The 26,396-nt window shown below is 39.4% G+C and overlaps 1 protein-coding gene across 2 annotated transcripts in view; it reads right to left on the minus strand.

Annotated features, from left to right (window-relative positions):
• LOC127617061 (follistatin-related protein 5-like) overlaps nucleotides 1–26,396 on the minus strand; it is a 244,191-nt gene that overhangs the window by 56,817 nt on the left and 160,978 nt on the right. For both annotated transcript variants that reach the window (XM_052088936.1, XM_052088935.1), the window contains exons 7-8: nucleotides 14,494–14,660; nucleotides 6,329–6,449 (exon numbers count right to left, since the gene is read on the minus strand). In XM_052088936.1, coding sequence (XP_051944896.1) covers nucleotides 6,329–6,449; nucleotides 14,494–14,660 — 288 coding nt within the window. The remainder of the gene's footprint in view (nucleotides 1–6,328; nucleotides 6,450–14,493; nucleotides 14,661–26,396) is intronic.

Consider the following 26,396-nt stretch of genomic DNA (forward strand, 5'->3'; position numbering starts at 1 on the left):
GATTTAGAAATTTTTAATTTTTTAATGAAACAAGAAAAAATAAATCAAACATATTTCTGATTTCAAATGACACTTCAAACTAAATGAAAATATTATCAAAATTACGAAGTGTTAAAAAAAATCCTATCACATACAAACATTTTCTCTCCAACTTCTTCCACCAGCCCATTTTGCAGAGACATAAAAACCACTCTACGACAACAGGTGGAAACATACCAATATAAATTAGATTATAAATAAAACTTTATTTAATCATATTAATAATAACTAAAAAATAAACCATGGACTATAGATAGTTTAACACAAATCCCCTACATTTTTGTTGCATAAAATGGCTACAACATTGATTGTCACGGACATAATTTGATGTTCCACCATATTTTAAGAGTTTGGACATTAACTTTATTACCATCTGCTGGTGTAATATCCAAACTACAAAAGCCGAAACTAAGTTTAAACTTTGCGCTGAGATAAGACGTGGATTTAAAACTTTTTAGTGCAATTAACAATTTCTCAGAAAAATAACAAATTGCATTTTGCACCATTCAATAAAATACAATACACCCACAGTTTGCGTGCATACACCCACAGATTGCACAAACACTCCCACCATGCCCATTTGTGCATTGCGCTGACATGAAAATTGTTCTTAGAATTATTGGTCTCACGAAAATTGGATAAGATGCTATGGACAGTTGTAGTGTGTGGTGCTGTGCTTTGTACAATCACGAAACAACTGAAACAAAAGGCTGCCTTTTTGAGAATTAACTTTGAGAAACTTCAGGTAGTGCCGTGTCATGTGAAAAAACGGCTGTTCAAACTGAAAGTCTTTTTGCATCCACTAGCGCTATTTGTCAGTCGTTTTCAATGTAAACATTCACTAGAAGGATGTCTTTTGACATCTGTGCCACATTTCACTGTGTTTTTAGCATCTCTTATGGGAGGGCTGCATTTTTAGACACCGTATCTAGTTAAAAAGAACTTGAAATGATAAAAATGCATCTCGAAACACCTGTGTTCCGCTCCATTCAAACTTATTTTTTTCATTAACAATCCACTTGGCTCACAAATTTGCAGGGGCACAGGCAATTTTTTATCCTATAAATTTTACAATATCACAGGAGAACATAAAATCCTCTTTTTAAACAGTGATGTTTTCTTTAATTATCATTGTTGCATAGGGGTTGGAGAGGGACATTATGAATTTCAAAAGTCTTTAATCAGAAGGAAATAACCTGTGTTCTCTTTTTCATTCTTTACTAAGCTTAACCTATAGACAGGGTAAATCCACATGAAATAACTTTTCTTTCTGTGTATGTGAATGTGTGCCTGTATCTGTTCCTGTGTGTACTTTATTACTTGGGGATTGACTTGAGATTGTCCCCAGTGTGAAACCCATCAGAGCTGACAGCTCTATCACAAAATTCCCATGGCTCCTTGTCTCCTCCAATCTCCCTCATTTTATTTCTTTGCCCTCCTTTTCTTTGTTTTCTCTGTGTTGATTTTCTATGAGAATAAGAAAGTGTTTTGGCCCAGGATCACTGGTACGGATACATTTTCAGTGTGTACTTGTTCCTCCATGAAATTGGGAGTCAGATTTATTAGTTCATGTTGCTCTTTGTCTCTCTTGGTGTGCCGATGTGTCCATTACATGTGGCACAGAAAAGTGTGTTATTTTTTCAGGGCTTTTGTGTACGTGTTGGTGCTGATGAGCTTTCAGTGTTTTCGATCAGAGTTTCCTCTCAATTTCACTACCTCTGAGACTGAGAGAGCAGGATTCTATGAACCTATCCGACCACTTTCATTTCCCCTGCTAACACTGCTCTCAGATGTCTCTGCTCTTCAGGGACAGAAGTCTTAAAAGTAACAAATAACTACACCCACATAAACATATACTGAAAATATACATCATACAGATATACATAGAGGTTTATTATTGTTTTTTTGTCTCTTTTATTCACTTCACTTAACAATCAAACGAAACCCTGCATGGAAAACAAAGCAACATCATTATATTGCTATTATTCTATAATGGAAACGGTGTACAGGACAACAATTTGAAGTCAAAAGATAGGAGTAATTTGCCATGTGCTGTGCAGTATATGAATCAAATGTTGTCTGCTACAGAGAGAAGGTAATGAATGTTTCAAAATTAGCTGGAACTACACAGATGCAATAAGAAAAACAAAACAAACAACCCCCTTGCAAATTCTGTAAGTGAGGACATGGAAATTATTTCTTGGAAATTAATTGGCAATGGAATTTAAACTTACTACTCACTGGATACTATGCAGTATTGTAACTGCAACAAACAGTAATGGCAGTAAACTGCTCACTATTTTAAATAGGAAAAATAGGAAATAGTAAGCGAACCAGTAGGCAGATGTTTCAAACACGTATGCTATATAGATGACCTCATCACCTTACATTTTACAACACGTTAAAAAGGTTATATTGGGGGCCTGGGTAGCTCAGTGAGTAAAGATGCTAACTTCCACTACCACAGGATGTGCTGAGTGACTCCAGCCAGGTCTCATAAGCAACCAAATTGGTCAGGTTGCTAGGGAGGATAGAGTCACGTGGGGTAACCTCCTCATGGTTACTATAATGTGGTTTGCTCTCGGTGGGGCATGTGGTGAGTTGTGCGTGGATGCCGCGGTGGATAGCGTTAAGCCTCCACACGCGCTATGTCTCCACAGTAACACATTTCCACAGAGAGAGCTTCCTTAGCAGCAATGTCTGCTTGTTCATGAACCCAGCAGAAATGTATACTGAATTTCTGCCTCTGTAAAGGTCTACTTTAGTAAGTATACAATCCACTATGGGGTGATCGGACTTAAAGAGTTTCAGTTGCTTGAAGACAAACTTTCAGTCTCTAAAAATTATAAAATTGAGTTATGCGTATATGTGTTTAAGTGCTAAGAGTCATTAAGGTGGGTAAATTATGGCAGCTTTTTCATTTATTTATAAAACAGTTTTTGGTGAACTGTCCTTTTAAGGCTTGAACTATTAATAGTCTCACACCAAAAGAGAAACAAATATATATAACTAAAATGTAATATATATAACTACAGTACTAATTATCCCCACTTGTAAATCTTGCGAAGAACCAAATACAATTAAGACGTAAAGCAAATGCGGCCCATACTCAAATATTTGAGTACATCTTATATAGCTCTTGGTGGGGCGTGTGGTGAGTTGTGCGTGGATGGCACGGTGGATAGCGTGAAGCCTCCACACATGCTATGTATCCACAGTAACACGCTCAACAAGCGTGTGGATTTACAGTCTCAGACAAGGAGGCAACTGAGATTCATCCTCCATCACCCAGATTGAGGCGTCACTACGTCACCACGAGGACTTAGAGTGCATTGGGAATTGGGCATTCCAAATTGGGGAGAAAAAGGCGAGAAAATAATAAGACAGTAAGAGTGGTATGTTACTATTATATTGTGAACTCAACCAATATAGATAAAGTTACTGATTGCAAACAAACGCTCGGTGGAGCCACTTCCATAGTATTTTGGCACCCCAGAAAAAACTGCTTTCAATGGCTAAAAATGTAATAAAAAAAAACATCACATTTCCAAATGATTACAGGAGATTTGGGCTTCTTTACATTTTCATCAAGATCCGTGGATATTGGTAACTCAGAATTGTATAAAAATTATACTATTTCATGGATCACCATCATTGCAATCACTCTAATAAACCTTTACCTCACATCTACTGTTGGTAAATTAGATTTTTTCACAAAGGAGTTGCACAAAGTCTGACGGCAATTTGCTGCTTTAATTTCCAACATGCAATCGCAGTGACAGATATGAGGCCAAATATGATCTAATGATGATCTTATAACATCATGTAAGAACTGTATGAACTATCACCACCATCGCTGCACATACGGTCTGTAAAATATATATTTGGATATCCAAATAAATATAATATAATATTTCTAGAATATAAATTACATTTATTTTGAATGCAGTGAATATTGAAACTGTTAAATGAAACTGTCATTAAGTTTGAATACTGAACAAGTTAAATATTATATTTACTTAATATGGACCAATAATTTGAGCAGTCAAGAAGCATATATAGCATGTCGAATGGAGGTTTATTTTTTATTATATACATCTGACAAAACCATAGAGAACTTTTGAAACTAATTAAAACTGTTTTTTTTTCAATAGTTCTAAAAGAACCAACATATATTTCTTCATTATAAACCACAAATATCCCTTAATAATGATCTTTGTTATTTATTATTATTTTATAAAAAAACAGTGTTCCATAATGCTTAGCAGACAATTAAAACAACAGTGCTGCCCATATCCACAATTAAAAGCTGCTGCTCTAAAGCCAGAAGCATGGTTGTCTGCTGTATGATGGTACAGTAATTTCATCTCTTTCATGGCTCTCAGTTATCAGGAAGCATAATTAGGTAAAAGAGGGACCACTTGTGTCCTTGTGAATATAAGCACGAAAGGGGAACAAGTGTCAATCCTAATTAATTTCCCATTTCTTCCTAGATCTGTCCACAGTCAATTGCTAAGCAACAACTCTGGAGGCAAGTTCAATTGTTTTTCATCCAATTAAAATGTGATGTTAGGGGCATTTGACTGCTTTGTGTTTCATGTGCCAATGAGAAATGGCTAGAAAAGGCAGTAAGAGAGCAAAAAGTCCCTTTTACCCTTGGTGTAGCTGGCATGAAATTAGGTAAAATATAGCACTTTTAATTTAGCACAAATGCACATCCTTCATGTTTCTAGTAAAGGTTCTATAGCTTCTTTCCAATCTCTCAAATTTCATTTTAAAATATACAATAAGGTACATGAGGTAGAGGTGTCGCTAAGCCAAAACATTGGGGGCTCGATCCCCGAATGATTTTGGTCTAGCCCCGAATGTTTTCAGTTCGGATCTCCAGAGTAGATCACTTCATATGCGCCAGTGGTACTGTGATGGCTCTCGCCATGCTCACGCGAAAACCAGGCTTCAGCCACACAGTGCAAACTGCCCAGGTGTTGAGTTGATTAAATTATATTCATCCCACGTTCGGGGCTTTACACACAGTAACTATATTGTACTTCTCATCTGAAAGGCTCATTTGCACTGCACGTTTAAAGCCTGGTTTTTGTGTGAGCCATCACAGAACCACTTGCGCACATGGTGATCTTCTCTGTTACATTCTACTGTATACTTAGATCGCACACATTTCAACCTATACTATAAAACAGTGGATTACTTATGCAAGTGAGGCACCAGGCTTTCCTTGATATAATGGCTCAGATGACAAAATGTATGCAAGCCATTTGAATTCTACTAAGAATTTTCTAGTTTTAAACACTGTGGAAGAAGTCAAACATCTTGAAAAGAAAGCCCTGTGGAGGAAAAGAGAGTTTAAGTTTTTCAAATTACACATCACCCTTACTCAAATGTATCACGAGTTTACAGCAGTAACAGCATCTGTGTTATTTTTATATAAAATATATAAATATTTTACATTTTAAATTAAGTAATAAGATAGTAGTAGCAGTCTATTAGACTTAAATTTTATTACAACTGTGGCAGTGGTGTAAGTTTCTAAATGTGTTAAGGCATTGTTTGCCTTTAGATATTCCTAAAGATGACTTAAATCATTATGAGCCTGGTGAATGGAAAACATTGTCTGTTATGGAGTAGAAAACGAAAAAAATTCCATAATGATCCATAAGTCACTAGAATAACATTGTTAAAAAAGTATGGCATTCCACCGTACCCCCATTTATAATAACACAGCACTATGTGACTTGATGATGAAAGGCTAGAAAAACCCCTTGACTGTAGGCTACATAGTCATGTAACAGTGTAACAAAATATTGGCATGCGCTTTCAATCAATGAATAACTGTAGTTTTTCTGTGTGCTATGCACCAGAATGCAAAACTCTACTCATTACATGTCACAACCTTAAGCATGCCAATAAACAAGCCCCTTTCATCACAACTTGCTCTTAATGAGTGAAAACAGCTGGAGAGAGAGAGAGAGTTTTATAAAGATTCTGCATGGCAAAACAGAGAGGCCTCTGAATATGAAATTAAATCAGATCGCATCAAGACATCTGAAGTATAATGACAAGAAAAAAAAAAAGACAAAGGTGCCCCGCCCCTATTGTTTTGGACTCAGTCCCTGGCGTTTTTAAATCTTAGAGATGCCCCTGACATGAGATACACATATAATGGTTTTTGTGTTATCAAAAAACTGAATAAGGATGGAAAGGAAGGAGTGTTTGTGGAAGTCAATTGCTGTGCAAATGCAGGAAAAATATGTTTGTTTATAACAATACATACCATTAACCTTTAGGGTATGCATCTGGAAAAGCTGCTCGTAGCCGTCTGCATGGCAGGTATAGTTGCCCATGTGTGTGGTAGTGACCTTGGTTATGTATAGGGATCCATCATCTCCAAAATCCTGTTAAAAGATACACAAACTTCAGATTAAGACACACAACTGCAACCAAATTTACAGCTCGGAGCTGTAAATGTCATAGTGCACTTCAACAATACAATTAGTTTAAATGTATAAATCTGCAAATAAAAGAGTGGGAGAGTACAAAAGTAGCTTGCAATGAAACTCTGTTTTATGGAACAGTAAAAATAAAAGACAGAGGGATTGAAACAGTCAGATAGAGAGAAAGATAGAAAGGATGAAGACAGCTAAAACAGGGTAATCAATAGGAGCAGATTGCAGTGGACATTTACATCAGTTCTTCTGCAGGCCATAATTAAAGCTCTACACACCATTTATTCTCTACACACTGCCTGTGAGAAAAACATGTATGCAGGAACATGCCATATAAAATGCTTTCTAAACTGCTGCCTCACAGGCAAATAACATTTGGAAAAAATTATATGACACATTGCTACAGTAGTTCATATTTCATAAACTGAGTCTCATTTAAGTGTCCTTATGTGCATACAACATGATCACAGGAAATAAAATTCTAAATGTTCATGTACCCTGAATTCAACCCTATACTGCCAAAATTCAAATTTGATCACCTTTCCCTGTGGCACTGCTGATGCGTTGCACAAGCAATCTCCAAGACACAGATATGGTCCCATGGAAACCCTGAAGTAATGATGTTAGCTCTGAGACATGGGTTCTGGTCCCATGGAAACCAAGAAGTAATCAGTTTTACATAAAGAATGGTGAGCCCGATTCAATGGTTGCATTTTAGCTCTGAAATTACATTTTTACTCCACTGAAGGTTAGGTTTAAGGTTGGGGATTGGGTTAGGGTGTATGGTCAATAATTCAATTATACTGTTGACTTTATTACATTGTTTAAAACTAAAAATACAACTTACATTTGGTGCCATCCTGTAGAAACAACCTTTAAACTGCAGCTTACACATGTGGTTACAGTGGTTCAAATTTTGATAAGCATAGACCGATTTCACAAGCAGAACTTTCAATCTACTTTTAATGTTGTAATTTTAACAAATGAAAGAGCAAACTTTTCAGACTGATCAAACTATGAATTTGGCAACAATAGGTCCAATGTTCTTCAGGTGAAATTGGTTTGTGCTTTCTGAAAATCAAATCACTGTCCCCAGTAGCCGAACCTGGAAGTGTTATGGAATGTATGAGCATGTGTGAAATCCAGTTTTTAAGTGAAATGTCCACAGAGTGACACTAAAAATACATCGGATTTTCAGTTGTAAATGATGTAATAGTCAACAGGAATGCATATATTAAAACCCCAACCATAAACCTAACAATCAATGGACAAAAAAAAAACAAAGCATCCTCTAAATCATGCTCACTTTTGTTTAGCTGACCGTGAATATTTCCTGGTTCCTATGGGACAGAACCTGTTTCTCAGACATCAGTATCAAACTCACTAGAATAGCACATGCGGGTAATGTGTACATGCTTAAACCGATTATTTGGAAGCAGCATGTTGATTTTCAGTATGATCATGTTGAACTTTCGGATAAATCATGATTTCCGCATGAAAATGTTTGCACTCAGTTTTTATGGTCAAATGCATGCATGCATGTATCTGAAAGAGACCCATTGTTTTTAAATAGCCACACAGTAAGACATCTTTTATAACAGCATAAATCAATGAAAAACGGTAGTTTGGCTTTGTGCTACTCTGTCATACTCTACCAGTATGCAAAACTCTGCTCAAAGGTTTAAAATTTTGGCATGCCAATAAACAAACCCCTTTCATCACAACATGCTCTAAATGAGTGAAAACAGCAGAAGAGAGAGAGCATTTTATAAAGACTCTGCATGGCAAAACAAAGGGGCCTCTGAATATGAAACGAAATCAGATCGCACCAAGTCATTTGAAAGTATAATGACAAGAAAAGAAAACAAGTGAGTCAGCGAGTAGAGCAAAAAACAGCTCTAAAAAAACAAAGGCTGGAGAGAAACCGACATCAATGTCCAAACAAAAACCCCATGAAGCTAATGAATTCATACATCAGTGTTTTTGCAAGGTCAACTGGCCTTGAAACAATGAATCAGCACATTGACATCCTGAAGAAACAGACAAGTGTTCCACCAATGACTATTCAGCCTGTTCTGATTAATTCTGTTAATTTTAATCTGATTAGGTGGGATCATCCTGATAAATTCAGAATGTTGTAGCAAAATTTTAACTTACAGTACTTGCACATACTTGTGAGTCTGCAATGTTGTAACACTTGTTGGATGGACGAGAAGAGAAAGGGTGAATCTAAATGCAGTTTTCTTTTAATGATAAATGAAGATGATACAACAAAGAAGGTTATAACTCAGAAGATAAAGTAACAACAAACCACAACCTTGAAGGGTAATAAGGACAAGAACAACTGAAACCTAATGAAGAAACTAGGCACAGCTGGAAACAATCAGGGAGGAAATCAGGAAATTAACATAACTATGAAAATACAAATACTTCAAACTTAGAGTTTCAATTTCAACATAAAAGTGAAAATATGGTAACAATGGACAATGGGCGGCGCCCTGGCAGACTTTGGAGGTGGAGCCACAGAAGACTCGGAGGCAGAGCCACGGGAGGCTCGAGGGGCGGGGGTATTTGCAAATACACAATCTCATATAAGATATTGATTTTAATGTGTTTTTGGATAGTTCTGCGGGCACAACATTGATAAAATATATTTCCAAGAACATTCAGTATACAAATAACTCCAGAAAACATGAGTTGTGGAAAATCAGATGTGATTTTGGAGCTTTATACTGTTCGTGCCATTGAAGAAACTGTAAGTATTTCCCTCGCAGCCTCATTGTCATTCCCATTAAAAATTAATGATGGCGCTAGCGTGAATAAGGTCTGTAGTTAGCTACTATTATAAAATGTAACTAACAACTTATAAAGGGTAGCTTGACTGTAGTTCAATCATGACAACTCTCTGAAAGATTTAGTTTGTTAATGTGGGTATGACATTTTGATAGGACATTGGTCTTGGAGGACAAGATCTGCTATGCTGCTGCAGAGCAAGTGCACAGAGTTGCTACTGCTAGAACATAAATAGTTAAGCATGTGGATATTCTGATTCTGCAGCTCAGTTTGACAAACACAAGGACCTGCTGCATCAAGCATTCATGACATGCTGCTGCACAATTAGACATAAATACAATCCAGGTGAATGCTGCACACTGGTGGTGGTTGAAGAGTTCCCTGTTCACTGTGTAAAGCGCATTAAGTGTAGTGTCTGAAAAGCCTTTTAAGTGTTCTTTCATACAATCCACATATAGGAGATATATACATATATCTAGGTGATGCTGGGGTGGTTGAGGGTTTCAGAAAAAATTCTAGAAGTGCACTAAAGAGAAAACATGCAAACTGAGCAAATTTAAATATAGAAAAAGAGAGTATGAAGAGATCCAAAGTGCATTTGAACTGCGGTGAAACACTTTCTTATGACGTGTTATATTCATACGAGCAGACAGAGAAGTACGTTTGGAGCAAAATAAACAGAAATAAACCTTGTGAAAATTGTCAGCTTTAAACTAAGCTAAAAAGCTATTTCTAGCCATTTTACATGCACGTTACCAGACACTATCATATATTTTTATCAAGAAAATCGTTGGATCATAATTGTTTTTTTCTAATAAGTCATTTGATATTGATCACTCTGATCACTGACAATGATGAAAGAACCTACAGAGAGGAGGTGCACACTCTGACACGCTGGTGTCAGGAGCACAACCTCTCCCTCAACGTCAATAAAACCAAGGAGCTTGTAGTGGACTTCAGGAGGGAAGACAGAAAACACAGCCCCATCACCATTAATGGAGCACCGGTGGAGAGAGTCAGCAGCTTCAAGTTCCTCGGTGTCCACATCACTGAGGAACTCACATGGTCCGTCCACACTGAGGCGGTTGTGAAGAAGGCTCACCAGCACCTCTTCTTCCTGAGACGGCTGAGGAAGTTTGGAATGAACCACCACATCCTCACACGGTTCTACACTAGTACCGTAGAGATAATCCTGACTGGCTGCATCACCGCCTGGTACGGCAATAGCACCGCCCACAACTGCAAAGCCCTGCAAAGGGTGGTGCGAACTGCCAGAAACATCATCAGAGGTGAGCTTCCCTCCCTCCAGGACATATACACAAGGCGGTGTGTGAAAAAAGCTCGGAGGATCATCAGAGACTCCAGCCACCCGAGCCATGGGCTGCTCTCACTGCTACCATCAGGCAGGCGGTATCACAGCATCAGGACCCGCACCAGCCGAATACATGACAGCTTCTTCCCCCAAGCAATCAGACTGTTGAACACTTGATCTATCAGGATCAGTAATTAGCACTGCACTTTATTCATCTATAGTCTCACACTGGACTGTCAACATATTCTCCTCAATACAGCTACTATATATATTTCATATATTCTTACTTATTGTATATTGTGTATTCTATATTGTGTTTATTGTCTACTGTACATTGCACTGTATATAATTATTGTGTTTTGTAAGTATGTGTACATTTGATATGTAAATTGTGTTGTGTAAGTATGTTGTTTACTGTAATTGGTATATGTCTCATCACTGTCAGGACTGCTATGTTGCTCGGAACTGCACACAAGAATTTCACCTACTGTTGCACTTGTGTATATGGTAGTGTGACAATAAAGTGATTTGATTTGATTTGATATTAAGGCAAAAATCGTATTGTTGATAATCATGTTTGTATTGTTTTCCTGTAAAAATATCTAAAAATCCTTAAAACAAGATCAATATGATAGATCTTGTTTTAGAAACAACACTGCATCAGATATTTGGGTTTTTCAGAGAATGTATTTTTAACATGTGTATTTTGTCTTACTGTACTGGCAGAGATTTTATAGTCAAAACAAATGAAAAAATCTACCAGTGCTGAAGAAGTAATCCAAAGTATTTAGAATACGTTACTGACCTTGAGTAATCTAACGGAATACATTACAAATTACAGCATGTATTCTGTAGTGAAATACATTTCAAAAGTGACCCAACCCTGTGAACTGAACTGAATGAAGTTACCTTTCAGTATGCATATATTTTTGACAGTAGACTAAAGGTAGACAATCTTAAGAACAGATTCAGTAGGTCCAAAAATCATTTTTTATTTACCATAATGTACTGCTGCTTTACTGAATATACAGCTGCAATTTGGCCTCTAGTAATCAACAAACTGCATCCCATGGAAGACAGAAAGAAACAAAGAAAGAAATAGTGATACAGGAGGCATATTAGAGTTTCCTGTGGTCAAGGCTAGCATTCATGGAAGATGACCATCATGTGTGAAGGCTGTGGCAGTCATAAAGCTTGCATGATGAAATTAAGTGCTCTGGGAATGCAGAAAACCTCAAAGATACACTTTAGGTCATCCAGCTCTGCTATCCTGAAGGATTGTATGTCGTTCTGTAGAGCTGCTGATATTTAATCAGGCTGAGTTTTTAGATTATTTATAGAGATGCTATCAGAGCAAGATGCTATTACTGTAGATCAACATGACTGTAGATCAACATTGACCATTGCAGAAAGCAATTTCCTAACTTTGTGTTAGTTTATATGCATTTACTGTGTGTATATGTGTTTCTGTACACATGAACAATTGTGTTTGTCTATGTCAGAGTGTGTGTGAGCATGTTCATGTGTTTTTTATTATGTCCCATATGATTGATGTTCCTCTATGTAGTAAGGTCTTCAAGGTGAAGGTTCTGGAGCTGTAAAGTATATTGAAGCCAGGTGGATTAACCATATGAGCAATTGGGCCAGTGCCCAGGGGCACCACGACTCCGGGGAGCACCAACTCAGGCCTGGCTAAAATAGAAGGAAATTAAAGAATAATGTTTGAAGCATTAAGTTATTAAGTGATTATTGGAACGAGCTTTCACTTTGTCGCATGCCATTCCAAAGTAACGTATACAAATTATAAGTAAAAACATTTCAACAATTTGTAATTTGGGGGATGGAAGGGACTCCAACATAAATTTTGCCTAGGACCTCTTAATATCTAAAACCGACCTGTACCAACCTACAAACCATACATATTCCAAGAATATAAATTAAAGTGAACAGTTTGTTAGTTTTAAAGGGGACCTATTATGCAAAATTCTCTTCTACATGGTGTTTATACATAAATGTGAGTCGGCAGTGAACCACCCTACAATGTTAAAAGTTCACTCACTCCTCTTTCTTATATTTCTATTAAACAAAAACAGTGTGTCAAAATGAATGGTTTTTGTTTCTGCTCTTAAGGTGACATCACTTTAGAGCAGACTTCGCCCACGACTGGTGACGGACTCCACCCTATTATTATAGATCCTCTGAGTGATCTACACACAGTCCGCCGTTTTTATCCACGCTGGAGCAAATACAGTGAGAAGAATAATGTCTCGGCTTCATAAGTGTCATAAGTGTCCAGTTGTTGGCTGTAAAAGTGGACAAAAGAGTCTTCACGTTCTCCTGGCATCAGAGCCACCGAAGACAAGTTTTGTTTTTGAAGGAAATGTGCCCCAAAACATACAAATATTTGTGTTTGTGCAAATCATTTTACACCGGACTGCTTTGTGAATGAGTGTCAATATAAAGCAGGATTTAAAAAAAATGTATTCTCAAACATGGATCAGATTGTTTGCAAATCGCCTTTCCGAATGTGCTTGTTAGCTGATTCCACGACTAATGCAGCTCAAGTTACCATTGTCTCTGATTGTATTCACGGAGACCAGATATACATATATATATATATATATATATATATATATATATATATGGCTGAACCTGAACTCCGGTATTTATGCTGTCAGTTATAGGTTTTGATTTGTTGTTGCTGTAGTAATCGAAGCACAAGCTGTAAAGGCACATTCTTCTTCCGGAAAGGGGGCAGGGTGCAGCAGCTCATTTGCATTTAAAGAGACACACACAAAATCAGCGTGTTTTTGATTCCAACTAAAAAGAGGCATTTATAACATGGTACAATAAATGATCTGTGGGTTATTTTGAGCTGAAACTTCACAGATACATTCTGGGGACACCTGAGACTTGTATTACATCTTGTAAAAAGGGGCATAATAGGTCTCCTTTAATATGTTTATAAATTCTGCACTGATGCAACTTCATAAACTCTCTAACATAAATGAAAGTATACATCTTATTAGAGGTAGATACAAATTCCTCCATGCAGCATATCCCAAGAGTGATGTATCATATGTTCTACATCCTCCTTATATTTAGTTGTGTGTAATGTTTATTTCTTTTGTTAATTGCTCCTCCCCTCTTTAACGATTTAATTTCATATTGGCATTCATAAAAGACTGCCAAATCCATTTACATTCTGTTGAGCATTTTCTCCTCATTTACACTAATGTGCTTTCTATTGAGTTATAGTCATTTTGAGCAATGTTGCGTACTATGTGAACATTTAAAACATTGCTCATATCTCAATTTGGTATCATGAGGCCAAGTTCCATCAGCTTGGGTTGATTAAAGTTGCTTTAATAAATATATATCACAACTTCAGGATGGCACAACTTTGGAAGATGAAAAAGCCTGAAAACTGAAAGAGCCCTTAATATCCCTTTTATGGTTTTCTGTACTTCAAATCCCACCTGGCTTAAATCTCTTTGTTGAATGTTTCACTCTAAATTCCATTACTTCAAAGGCAGAGTTGAGTTTAAAGCACATTAAGAGAGACGAAGTGAATTAGATTGAACATCGAAAGATCTCACACCATGTCATATCAATTACAAACAAGACTGCTGTTGAATGTGTGTGCTTATTTGGGTGTCGTGCTTTTGAAATTCGCCAAATGTATTGGCTTGACAGCAATGCCACTTGCATTTCAACAGCCTTAACAAGGTAGCTGATTGAAATACTTTCCAGATAGCTCACACACACACACACACACACACACACACACACACACACACACACACACACACACACACACACACACAACAATAGACCATATGGGAGTGTGACAGAGGTGAAATGAGGCAAGAGGCAAATGTCACTCACGTTAATGTCCTCTAGCTCCAGCATGTTGAGGGCATGGTTGTTACGTCTCCAGATGATTGGCGGACGCTGGCCACCCGTGATGGAACATGTGAGTACGGCGCTCTGACCCACTGTTACAGTGGTGACGCTGAGCTTCTGGTCTTCAGGAAGGCTGAGCTCATAGACCTCTGCGAAATAAGAGAGAGGAAGTGAAGTTTAATTTGCTTCCTCCTTTCTTTTCCAAGTAAATCTATGTCCACATGAGCCATTAAAATCTATTTCTAGCTCACTTATCCCACACGATTTAGAGAACATTATTACACTTGCCAACTCCTGTGGACTTTTGTTCAATGATGTGCAAAGCTACAGTGACTTCCAGTGTATGTTAAGTGCTAGCCGCCACATTACCAGTGTGAATGTCACTTCATGTAACTCATAGCACTTAATTAATACATTAAACCACACCATAGTCACTTATGAACAAGTGCAGTTTACATTAGAAAAACAAACAAACTTTATCAATGTGCAAAAAACACATGATCAAAATCAATGATGAGAGTACATTATGCATTTGGCAGATGCTTTTATCCAAAGCGACTTACAGTGCACTTATTACAGGGACAATCCCCCCGGAGCAACCTGGAGTTAAGTGCCTTGCTCAAGGACACAATGGTGGTGGCCGTGGGGCTTGAACCAGCGACCTTCTGATTAACTGATATGTGCTTTAGCCCACTACAGAGTATTATAGTCAAACTGGCACCCAAACACACACAAAGACCCTTTGAGGGCAATATGTCTGATCTCTTTATTTGTTTCTTTGAAATTTGGTGTTATATTTTCATCCAAATAACTAAGGTGAAAAACTGCATTTTTCAAAAACGCTGTCCATTACTGCAGATGACAACATTAGGAAACTGAAAATGAAGTTTGTAAACGAAAACGGATTAGTGTGGATATGGCTTTAGACTCATGTTGTGCTCAGTAGCCATTTCAATTTCAATAAGTGCTTAAATATCTGTTTCTCACCCACACCTATAATATTGCTTCAGATGATATGGATTTAACCACTGGAGTCTAATGGAAGCCTTATATACTGCCTTCTGGGCCTTCAAAGTTCTAGTCAACATTCACTTGCATTGTGAGGACCAATAGCTGAAATATTATTTTAATTATTTTCATTTGTGTTCTGCAGAAGGACGAAAGAAATACATACACATCTGGGATGGCATGAGGGTGAGTAAATGATGAGAGAATTTTCATTTTTGGTTGAAATGTCCCTTTAATATTAACAGAGACACAATAATGACTGAATCAAAAAGCTATGTCAGCTAACTTTCTACCTTGGCGCCAAATCAGTTAGCTTATACCGATTGTTTTGAATTAATGGAACTCTTAAGGAAACTGGTCTCATAACAGTTTGAAAGATACATTATTTCCGACCATCCTCTGTATGTAGTCTCCAAACTAAGGTGACATTTTCCAGCATTCACATGCAGTTTATGCAATGGTGTGACTGGTGTATTTTCCCTCTACAAGTGCAAATAACTATTGACACACTAACATTCCAACCAGGCCAGTTATATAAGAGTTCAGCAAGCTGAACTAGCCTTGTTTTAAATTTTGGATGAAACAGTCCAAGTGGCTTTTAGAGCTCCAGGCTGAGCTGATCTCTGTGAAGAGTGCAGTCAGACAGAATCACTGTGTGCTGTCCTGCCTTCTTAACCTCTGATTTTTGAGGAGTGGAGATGGGTTGTATTTATAAAACCTGTTTGACTCTACTCTTTTCAAGGGACTATTCAAGGGATCCTTGTGTTTACTCAGACCTCCATCACTATACATCACAGGGAACAAAGTTGCCTTAGATTGCATTCAGTGTGACTATGTTCCTCTGTTTCAAAACCAAGTGAGCTTCCTTTCTGCCTTAAGCCTACATATGCAGCTGCCTTTTAAGGTAGTATAGTATCCTAACTGAAATGTAAACTCACAACTGACTGATTTGGAACACTCTACAGTACACACAGGCAGCAACACAGCTCTCTGGACAGGTGACTCGACTCACAATTAAAAACAATAGGGTCTGATGTTAGCATTTTACTTAGCTAGTGGTGCAATACTCTAATCAGCATATAATACACAGCACACACAAATACTGGCTAAAATAATACTATTAACATATTACCTTGAATTATGTTTTATTATTTTCATTAATAAATTAAATATAAACGGGCTTATATTTATCACTGACAAGTCTCTCAGCTTGTTCACCATCATTGATTTGTTTTTCACAGAGCTTGTCACGATGGATTCTTTGATTGCATACGCAGGCAGCTCATTTTTTAGAACAGAGACATTAGCCTGTGATCCTTTTTGCAGCCTCATCTCATGAAAATTACGCGACTGTGGCGTCATTTTTACAGAATGATATTATATGCTTCACTACACATATTGCCACAGTTCCGAGGTGAAATGTTCTCTGTATGATGCTAAAAGCAAGTTTACTATTCTCCCAAACAGATGAGATTTTAAGGTTAATGCTCTTTCGAGTTTTAACTCAGCAAAACTTAAGCTTACCCTAAACTGTAACCCTAACCTAAACTGAAATAAAATGCAACAAGAAAAATTCAATATTTGAAGGAACTATATAATTGTATGATGCTTCTATGACATTTTCAGCTTGTGTGTCATGTGTTCTGAATTGTACCCCAGTCCTTTGCATTGCATCAACGCTATCAGTTGAGCTACTGTGCAGTTTGATTCTGGTTAAACAAGCTTTTAAATAAAGTTAAATATTTTAACTCTGAGGACCTGCCAGTGCTATATAATTTCTTTTTTCCACTTAAATCTATAAAGTCCCCATATACATAGGTCAGGCATATGAGGTATCGAAGTTTAGAATCTGAAATTGTCAAATAATACCCTAGCAAAATAAGGCCTGAAATCCTTTGTGTCTTAAATTAGCACCCACTAGAGGTAATGGTGTAGAAATATTAGTTTGAATAGATAAAAGTCTTTCACATGGCACTTAAATGGACAAGTCATATATCAGGAATGTGACAGTTTATTTTGTTGGGCCTAATACCACAGTGTGAAAGATTTTCAAAATAATCACAAAATTAAATATTATTTCTGTAAGTCATCAAATATATAAAACTAATTTATGCACCAATTATTGCTGCTGTAAGCCCCAAATAGCTAAAAACTGCTTGCTGAATAATCCAATGTTATTCCATTAATCCAAAATATTCCATCCAGCAGGAAAACCTTGTAAAACAAATCATAAAAATGATGATCTCAGCTTTCTAATGACACCTAGATTGAGCTTTTAGTCCACTTAGAGGCTGAGATATTTAATGAGGTTGGTGCATAAAATGAAAATTAGACTGAATGTCTATGGATGAGCAAATCTGTAAGTGCTAAAATGCATTAGAGTGCCTTTTAGTTACATTTCAGATCTGTATATTGTGATGGAATGTGATTTTTTTCAAGTACTTGTTGCTATCTAGTGGAACAAAATATGACTTTTCAAAGTGAGATAGAGTGAACAGAACCAGAATTATATGCGTGAATGTGTGAATGGAGAGATTTAAAAATTTGAGTGTGAAAAATGTAAGGCAGCAGCACAAAAATGCATCAGAGTTTAATGAGTTAATTATATAATACAAATGTTCAAATGTCACCTTACAAGTCATGCAGTATAGTAAAAGTGTTTAGATGTCATAAATTGAAAAGAGTTTAAGAAATGATAATCTGTTGTTTTACTTGTAAAATGTGAAAGGGATTAAAAGTCAAAAGTTGTTGTATTATTACCTCTACAGTGCACGTTTCTTACAAGGAAAACCACCTTGTCGTGTTTTCAAAATAAGACACGGGATTCAAACTGTTTTATCGTGTTTACTGATAACTCTTGGCAGCAACAACATAGCTATACACATGCTCAAACTCTGGCGCTTCATCGCATCCCTCTCTGTAGTCATTCCCAAGTGCCTCCTTAACCCTCTGGGGTCTGAGGGTGTTTGGGCCATGGAGAAGTTTTGACATGCCTTGACATTTGTGCTTTTTTCAGTTGCTTAAAAACATATTAATGGCTAAAGTCTGATAACACTGTATTTAACACAAATTGGGCTACAATAATATGTGAGCAACATGTATGTACATGTTTGTATTTTTGAGAAAATAACGTTTATGCATGTTTTTTGAAAAAACAAAATTTTTAAGTCATTGAAATGAGGCCATATAACACATACTATTGTAATTCACCACACTGAGGTGACAAAGACCCCTCCCAAAATGCACCTGTATGTGTTTCCTCCGGTTTCTCTGCTCCCAGGAGTTCTAGCCAGAGTTAGGATCGCCAACAAGGATCTTACCGCTTACTGATAGCGGCGAGTTGGCCGAACAGAGTATGGTTCTCCTCGACGAGTCGCCTTGGGCGATACCGGAGAGGAGAGACCTTCTGTCTCAAGCGCAGGGGACAATATTTCATCCCCGACCCAAGCTGTGGAACCTTAATCTTTGGCCCCTGAAGGGTACCAACTGAGGGACACTGGGTTTCCCCCTGAAGTTATTGAGACCATTCTGAGTGCTAGGGCTCCTTCCACTAGAAAAAGTTATGCCAATAAATGGGGTGTCTTTTTAAGGTGGTGCGCTGCACGTAATGCAGATCTAGTTAACTGCCAGATTGCTTCAATTCTGGACTTCCTGCAGGAGAAATTATCAGCAGGCACACGCCCCGCCACTCTCAGGGTTTATGTGGCCGCTCTTTCTGCTTGTCACACCTTGATTGACAGGGTGCCACTGGGGAAACATCCTTTTCTTGCTCACTTCGTTCGTGGGGCCATGCGACTGAGGCCTCCCGTTAGAACCAGGATCCCTTCATGGGACTTAGCTATAGTCCTTGAGGGTCTGGTTGAGACATCCTTTGAACCTCTAGAGTCAGTGTCTGACAAGCTTCTGACTCTAAAGATGTTTTTTCTTATGGCTATTACTACTTTAAAAAGAATCTTCTCCATTAGGCATCAGGGCTCATTCTACCAGGGGGTCGCTTCTTCTAAAGCTTTGGTGGGGGGGTGCCCCTCTGCAGCATGTTTATAATGATGTAGGCTGGTCCTCTCCGCACACATTCATAAGATTTTATAGTTTGGATGTTCATGTCACTCCAGGCTCTTACATTCTTGAGTCAACAACACAAGCTCATATCTTAGACCTTTCACGTTCTTGTGAGCACACACTACTGCTCAAACTAGCTGCTCAAACATTTTGGCCATTCTTGCAGTTTTGAAAAGTCGAACGGCTCAGGTGGCAATATACTGAACGTAGTGCTGGGTCCCGCTGCTCTCGATGATGCGACAGCATTATCTTCTTCTTCCATTTCATTCCACTTTCTTCCCTCTATATGGAGTTTTGCCAGACATAGAGTACAGTGGAATTAAATAGCTCTGGTCATGTGACTATTTGCACCACTCATGGTGGAAAGTCTGCACTGTCATTTGCAATTGGCAACAGAAAAATACATAAATATATATATATATATATATATATATATATATATATATAGATCAAAAATTCCTTTTAGACCCCAGTCACAAGAACCGGTGGGATTAAGTGGGCTAATGACAGTGTAGATTATCTGCATTGGCTAGTGCACTATTAAACAGAGACTGTGACAGAACCTTGTAGACAGCAGCAGGGTTTCCGTTCGGCGGTAATCAGTCACGCCGATCCCTTTACACATATTACACAGTCTGGGTAAGGCACCTACTCTCCAGAAACTCCACTGGCTGCATTTACTGACAAGCTATACGTTGATCAAGGACCCGGTAGCAGTTGCTGAATGCAGACGATCGCCTTGCGCTCACACTTTTACTTCACACTCGAATCGCACCTCGCAACTTTTGCTTCGCGCTCGCACTGCGCCTTGCAGCTGCAATCATTTCACAAAGTATCTGTGCTTTGTGGGCATGTTCTACTGCTATGCTATATTGATAAAATGCTTGCCGCAGGAATCAGCATAATGTCTCCCAACATTTTCCCGACGGTCAGTGTGACATAAGCAGCGTTTGCGCAAATTGACTCTCTTCTCATGAACTACAGTTTATTCAAAGGGTCACATTATGCATTAACACCTTTAAAATAAATCGTATAAACGTGTTTACTGAAAACTCTTGGCAGCAACAAAATAGCTACACATGTGCTCTTAATCTGGTGCTTTGTTGCATCCCTCTCTGTCGTCATCTACAAGTGTCTCCTTAACACCCAATAGCAACAACACCACACACTTGAGCACATGTAAAATCAGAGGCTGGAGTGGAACAAAAAAGGAACTAAACAACATTATGAATACACCTAATCCCAAAAATAAATGCCCTGATGGTGGTGCTTTTATGAGCTGAATTAATGATGTCAGACTCCTCAGTAAATCTGATGAGGATTTACTGCCCTATACATCTGAAGTCACTATATTACCCAAGGCAAGGTCTGAAGTGGCTTTACAATGTGATTCATAGCTTCACATCACTCATTATAATGATCTTGATAGGCTTTCTGCTGTTTTAAACATGTGTCCCCTGATAGTTTCATTTAGTTGTGAAATTAAGATTTTAATAGCAGTAAGAAATAAGAAAGCTATTCCTATGAGCCTTTGAGCAGAAACACCAACCAGGCACAAAGTGGTTCATTATGGAGGGCTCTTTTCAACAAAAAAAAAAATATTCAGCTTAACATCCAGTTTGAATATAATTATCTCCACAGCCAAGACTGAACATTGTTACTCAGTCACTATAGGATAAATGTTGAAAGGTTATAAAAAGATCCTCATTATTTCTATGTTTTCTACAGTGTGAGAGGAATAATAGAGCCAGCTGTCAAACATTGCTGTCAGTCCAATTAATGGTAAGTTCTCTTTATTTGCTTTTCAGTGAAGCCATTCCATGACCTTTTTGGTTAACTGAGGCCATCCACTCATGAAATTGACAGTGACCAGCTTTTAAATGAGATATATCAAAAGTATCTTACAGTATATGAGGTATTAAAGAAAATAACAACTACGAGAACTTGCAATGCAGTGTACAATGATTTTTTTATTTTTTTATCTTGATTGATTTTATATTCTTTCTATAATGATAATAATGACATCTGATATGTTATTTTAGGTGTTTTAATTAAATTCAAGCATAGAGATGCACACAGGTGGAAACTATAATCAAGTTGCGATAAATGAGCATATCTCAACTGGTTATGCAATTAACAATTCTGAGAATTATAACCAGCTTGCATTCAAGACAAACAGGCCTCTCACCTCACAGCAATTTAACATTTTTGCGCTCTGATCTCATTTAAAGCTAATTAGCAAATTAGCCGGTACTGTCACTTTTTCATATTGTTGCCTTCAGCTCATGTAGCAGATAACAGCAGCGTAGCACCGTTGCACCTTCAGTAATCCTGATTTAATGTTATGTCCATTCAGCGTGGTACACTTTCTTCATTAATTAATGATTTCAGGGGGACACATATGTGGAACAGTTAAGAGAATAAGAGGATGTACTGCTCTTGACCACAATATTAGAATATGTAGATGCATGAACATGATAAATAGTTATTAGAATGAAATCTTTGTGCCTAAACAAATTGTAGAATTTAGAACACTAAAAGAATATGATACAGTATTGCGCTGTCCTATGAGCAAGAATTAATACTTTTGGTTGATATTTTAACCTAAATTTAAATGTTAAATCAAGATTAAATCAACAAAATTGTTATTAAAAAGTTTAGTTTGGTTTAATTTTTGCTTGTTTACATTGAAAATATGCCCAGCTTACCCGGGAGTGTTCCAAAGATATCCGCAGAGTGGACTGACTTGCCTTGAAAGAAACTTGGTTTAGGCTGAATTGCATCATCACAGCCTGTGAAAAGGGTATTTTAGACTTCTGGTTTATAAGCTCTAAAAACAACAGACCCTTTTCCCATCCAAACAACCTCTCCCATCCAAATCCTGCTCCACACTTTTCTGCCTATCCACTGCTGCCTGTAAGGCCTTTCGGATTGCTGCAGAATCTTTTAAAATGAAGTCAGATGGAATAAAGCGAGCATTGCAAGCTGTTTTCAGTCAAAATGCTTCGCACTCGTCTCGCTTACTTCCGAGAGCCAGTATCCACCCTTCCATCTTGGGGCTCTCGAATGGATCTGGCCAAGGAGCAAGAGACTGGTCCGTCCCTATCGCTTGCTCTCTCCCAGATCCAGCTGGTCCTTCTCATGATCTTGAAGCGCGCTCCGGCGCATCTTCGGTTCATGAGGGGGACGCTGAATCTCTTGAGTCTGCGGACTTTGAGCTACCCACCTCTGAGCATTCCTCACACGATAATAATGCGGCTGAGGAATTACTTGAGGTGGTTATTCGGGCGGTGGCCAGACTACAGTTAGACTGGCCACATGAAAAAGAGAACCCCAAATGCTCCAAGCTAAAGGACAGATTTCTGTCTGGTGGCCAAGGGAAGGGAACACTAAATCAGTCCCTTCCTTTCTTTGATGACCTCCTTGACGAGCTTTCTCGTTCATGGCAGAAACCTTATACTTCCCGTGTTGTCTTCACGCATTCGACGTCGACATATTTGACCATCGTGGGTGCTGAGGCACGGTGGTTTTCCATGATGCCGGAGGTAGAAGAGACACTTGCGGGTTATCTCTCGCCTGGCTCGGTATCATCTCTAAAGAGACCTATTCTCCCCACAAAGCAATGCAGGACCTACTCTACACTTGTGGGGAAAGCTTATCAGGCAGCAGGTCAGGCTATGGCAGTGTTGCAGGCGTACCAGGCTGACCTGTTGAAGGACCTGAGTACGGTCGACGAAGAGGCTTTCTCAGAGCTTCGTCGAGCCATGGATCTGTCTCTCTGGGGCAACCTAACAGACGGCTCGCGCCATTGGCCGGTCTATGGCTGCTTTGGTCAGCATGGACAGACACTTATGGCTGAACCTTTCGGGTATCAAAGACAAGGAAAAAGTGTTCCTACTCGATGCCCCGGTTTCACCTTCTGGCATGTTCGGTGACTCTATGAACACAGTCAACACCAGGTTCCAGGAGGCAAAGAGTCATGAGGAAGCCTTCGGGCAATTCCTTCCTCACCGCACTCTGGGGGAGGGGCCGCTGGCCACCCAGCCCCACCCCGGTCTTTCTAGAAAGGAGGCTCAAAAACAGAGCGTGGCAAATCGCGCTCCCCCTCGTAAAGACTGGGGACTGGCTCGTCGCCCTCAGCAGCCCCCAAAGCAAGACCTCAGGACCATTATCTCTAGGAAGAGAAAGCCCTGACAGTTTTGTGTCCAGCCTTGTGGGGGTAGCCCCCTCAGGACGGGGCGCATGAAACATCTACATGTACCTTCCCGATAACCCCACAAAACCTCTCCATTCCCGCCACCTCTGGTGTTTCGGGAGTTAGCGGTTTCCAGCTAAATGTTGGGTGTTCCGTTGCTTCCTGCCATTGTCCAGGACACAGAACACTCAAGGTCCCCTCAACAGGAAGTGTCAAAATTTATACCCATCTCAGAGATCCTGGCAGCGTGGAAGCTACTGCTGGGTGTTTCTATGTGGGTCCTAAGATCAGTAGAAAAAGGCTACAGAATTAAATTAGTTCGCTGTCCTTGAATCGCTCAGTCAAGGCGTTCAAGTTCAAGATGCTAACCATCAAGACAGTCGTGTCTCAAATCCAACATCACGATTGGTTGGTCACGATCGATCTCATGGACGCAGACTTTCATATAGAAATTCTTCCACAACACAGGAAGTTCCTGAGGTTTGCTTTCGGGGGCAAAGCTTTCCAATATTGGGTTGTTCCATTTGGCCTAGCCTTATCACCTTGCATATTCACAAAGTGCTTTGATGCAGCACTGGCTCCTTTGTGACTCCGGGGCATCTGCATTCGGAATTATATAGACGACTGGCTGATACTAGCTCAGTCACAAGAACTGGCATTGCAGCACAGGGATATCGTCTTAGCTCATCTGGTTTCTATGGGTTTGAGACTCAACATCAAGACAAGCGTTCTATCTGGGGATCGTATGGAATTCGATCATGATGTGGGCACAATTGTCTCCCGCTCAAATCGAGACCGTTCAGAACACACTGAGCAAAGTCAGGCTAGGCCAAGGTTGCACTGTTTGTCAGTATCAACGAATACTAGGTCTCATGGCATCTGCGTCCTCAGTGATCCCTTTGGGCCTTTTGCACATGAGACCATTTCAGTTGTGGCTCAAACCCATGGGATTTCATCCAAGGGCCAGTTCCCTAAGGCAGATAAGGGTTACGTGCTGCATGCTACGTACACTTTCTATGTGGATCCTGGTTCCTCACCTTGGGTCCCACTCTAGGTGCGTCTTACCATCTTAAGCTGCTAAGGACAGATGCCTCCCTGACAGGCTGGGGAGCACGATTGGGTTGATCAACTGTCTCGAGTTGATGGCTGTATTTGTGGCCCTGAAGTACTTCCTCAAGTATCTGTGAGGCTGCCATGTCCTGGTGCGGGTGGACAACACAGCAGTAGTCTCTTACATGAACCATCAAGGAGGTCTACGGTCATGCCAGCTGAACAGACTGGCATGGCAGATTCTCCTTTGGGCCCAGGGCAAGCTCCTGTCAATCAGAGCAGTTTATATCCCTGGATGCCTGAACGTGGAAACAGATTTACTGTCCAGACAGAAAATACTGACGGGGAGTGGAAACTCCACCCCGAGGTAGTGAAACAAATCTGGTTGAGATTTTACAAAGAAGAAGTGGACCTCTTTGCCTCCCAACAGACAGCGCAATGTCCCCTCTATTTCTCACCCAGCAACCCTGGGTCTGGACACGATGGCGCATACATGGCCCAGAATGCGCTTGAATGCGTTTCCTCCGGTTTCTCTGCTCCCGGGAGTCCTGGCCAGAGTTCGCCAGCAAGGGTCATGCCTCTTGCCAATAGCGCCGCATTGACCGAACAGGGTATGGTTTTCTGAGATAATGTCTCTCCTCGACAGCTCGCCTTGGGCGATTCCGGATAGGAGGGACCTTTTGTCTCAGGTGCAGGGGATGATACTTCATCCCTGGCCCAAACTGTGGAACCTTCATGTTTGGCCCCTGAAGGGTACTTTCACCTGAAGTCATCGAGACCATTCTGAGCGCTATGGATCCCTCTACTAGAAGAAGTTATGCCAATAAATGGGGTTTCTTTGAAAGATGGTGCACTGCACAAAATGCAGATCCTGTTAACTGCCAGATTGTTTCAGTTCTGGGCTTTCTGCAGGAAAAGGGGTTTATGTGGCCGCTCTATCGGCTTGCCACGCCTTGATTGAAGGATGCCATTGGGGTAACATTCACTGCTCACTCGCTTCGTTTGTGGAGCCATGCGATTGAGACCTCCTGCTAGGACCAGGATACCTACTGGCGGTCAAGCTTCGCCGGGGTCGCCTCCTCTAAAGATTTGGCTAGCATGCAGCACGTTTGTAATGCGGCAGGCTGGTCCTCTCTGCACACGTTCATAAGATTTTATAGTTTGGATGTTCATGCCACTCTTATGTCCTTTAGTCAACATCATAAGCTCATGTCAGAGACCTCTCGAGCACAACTACACAACGTAAGGGGTCCAGACATCCGCAGTGCGGCAACGTGGGTATTCTCATTCCCAAAGTGCTAAATGACTATTGTAACTCATCGTACATTGGTCTCCCCCAAACTGCTCTTTCCCACATGTGGCTTTTAACAGGGTCAAGAAAGAGAGATCACATTTCCCCGGTTTTAGCATCTCTCCACTGGGTTCCTGTGAAATTCAGGGTCAATTTTAAAATGCTGATTTATGTCTCCATCTACTATCTGGTCTCGCACCTCAGTATATCAGTGACCTTCTCCTCCCTTACTCCCCTACTAGAGCACTGAGTTCTTCTGATCAACTGTTATTGAAGGTTCCT

This window comes from Xyrauchen texanus, chromosome 23, assembly GCF_025860055.1.
Source record: "Xyrauchen texanus isolate HMW12.3.18 chromosome 23, RBS_HiC_50CHRs, whole genome shotgun sequence".
NCBI lineage: Eukaryota > Metazoa > Chordata > Actinopteri > Cypriniformes > Catostomidae > Xyrauchen > Xyrauchen texanus.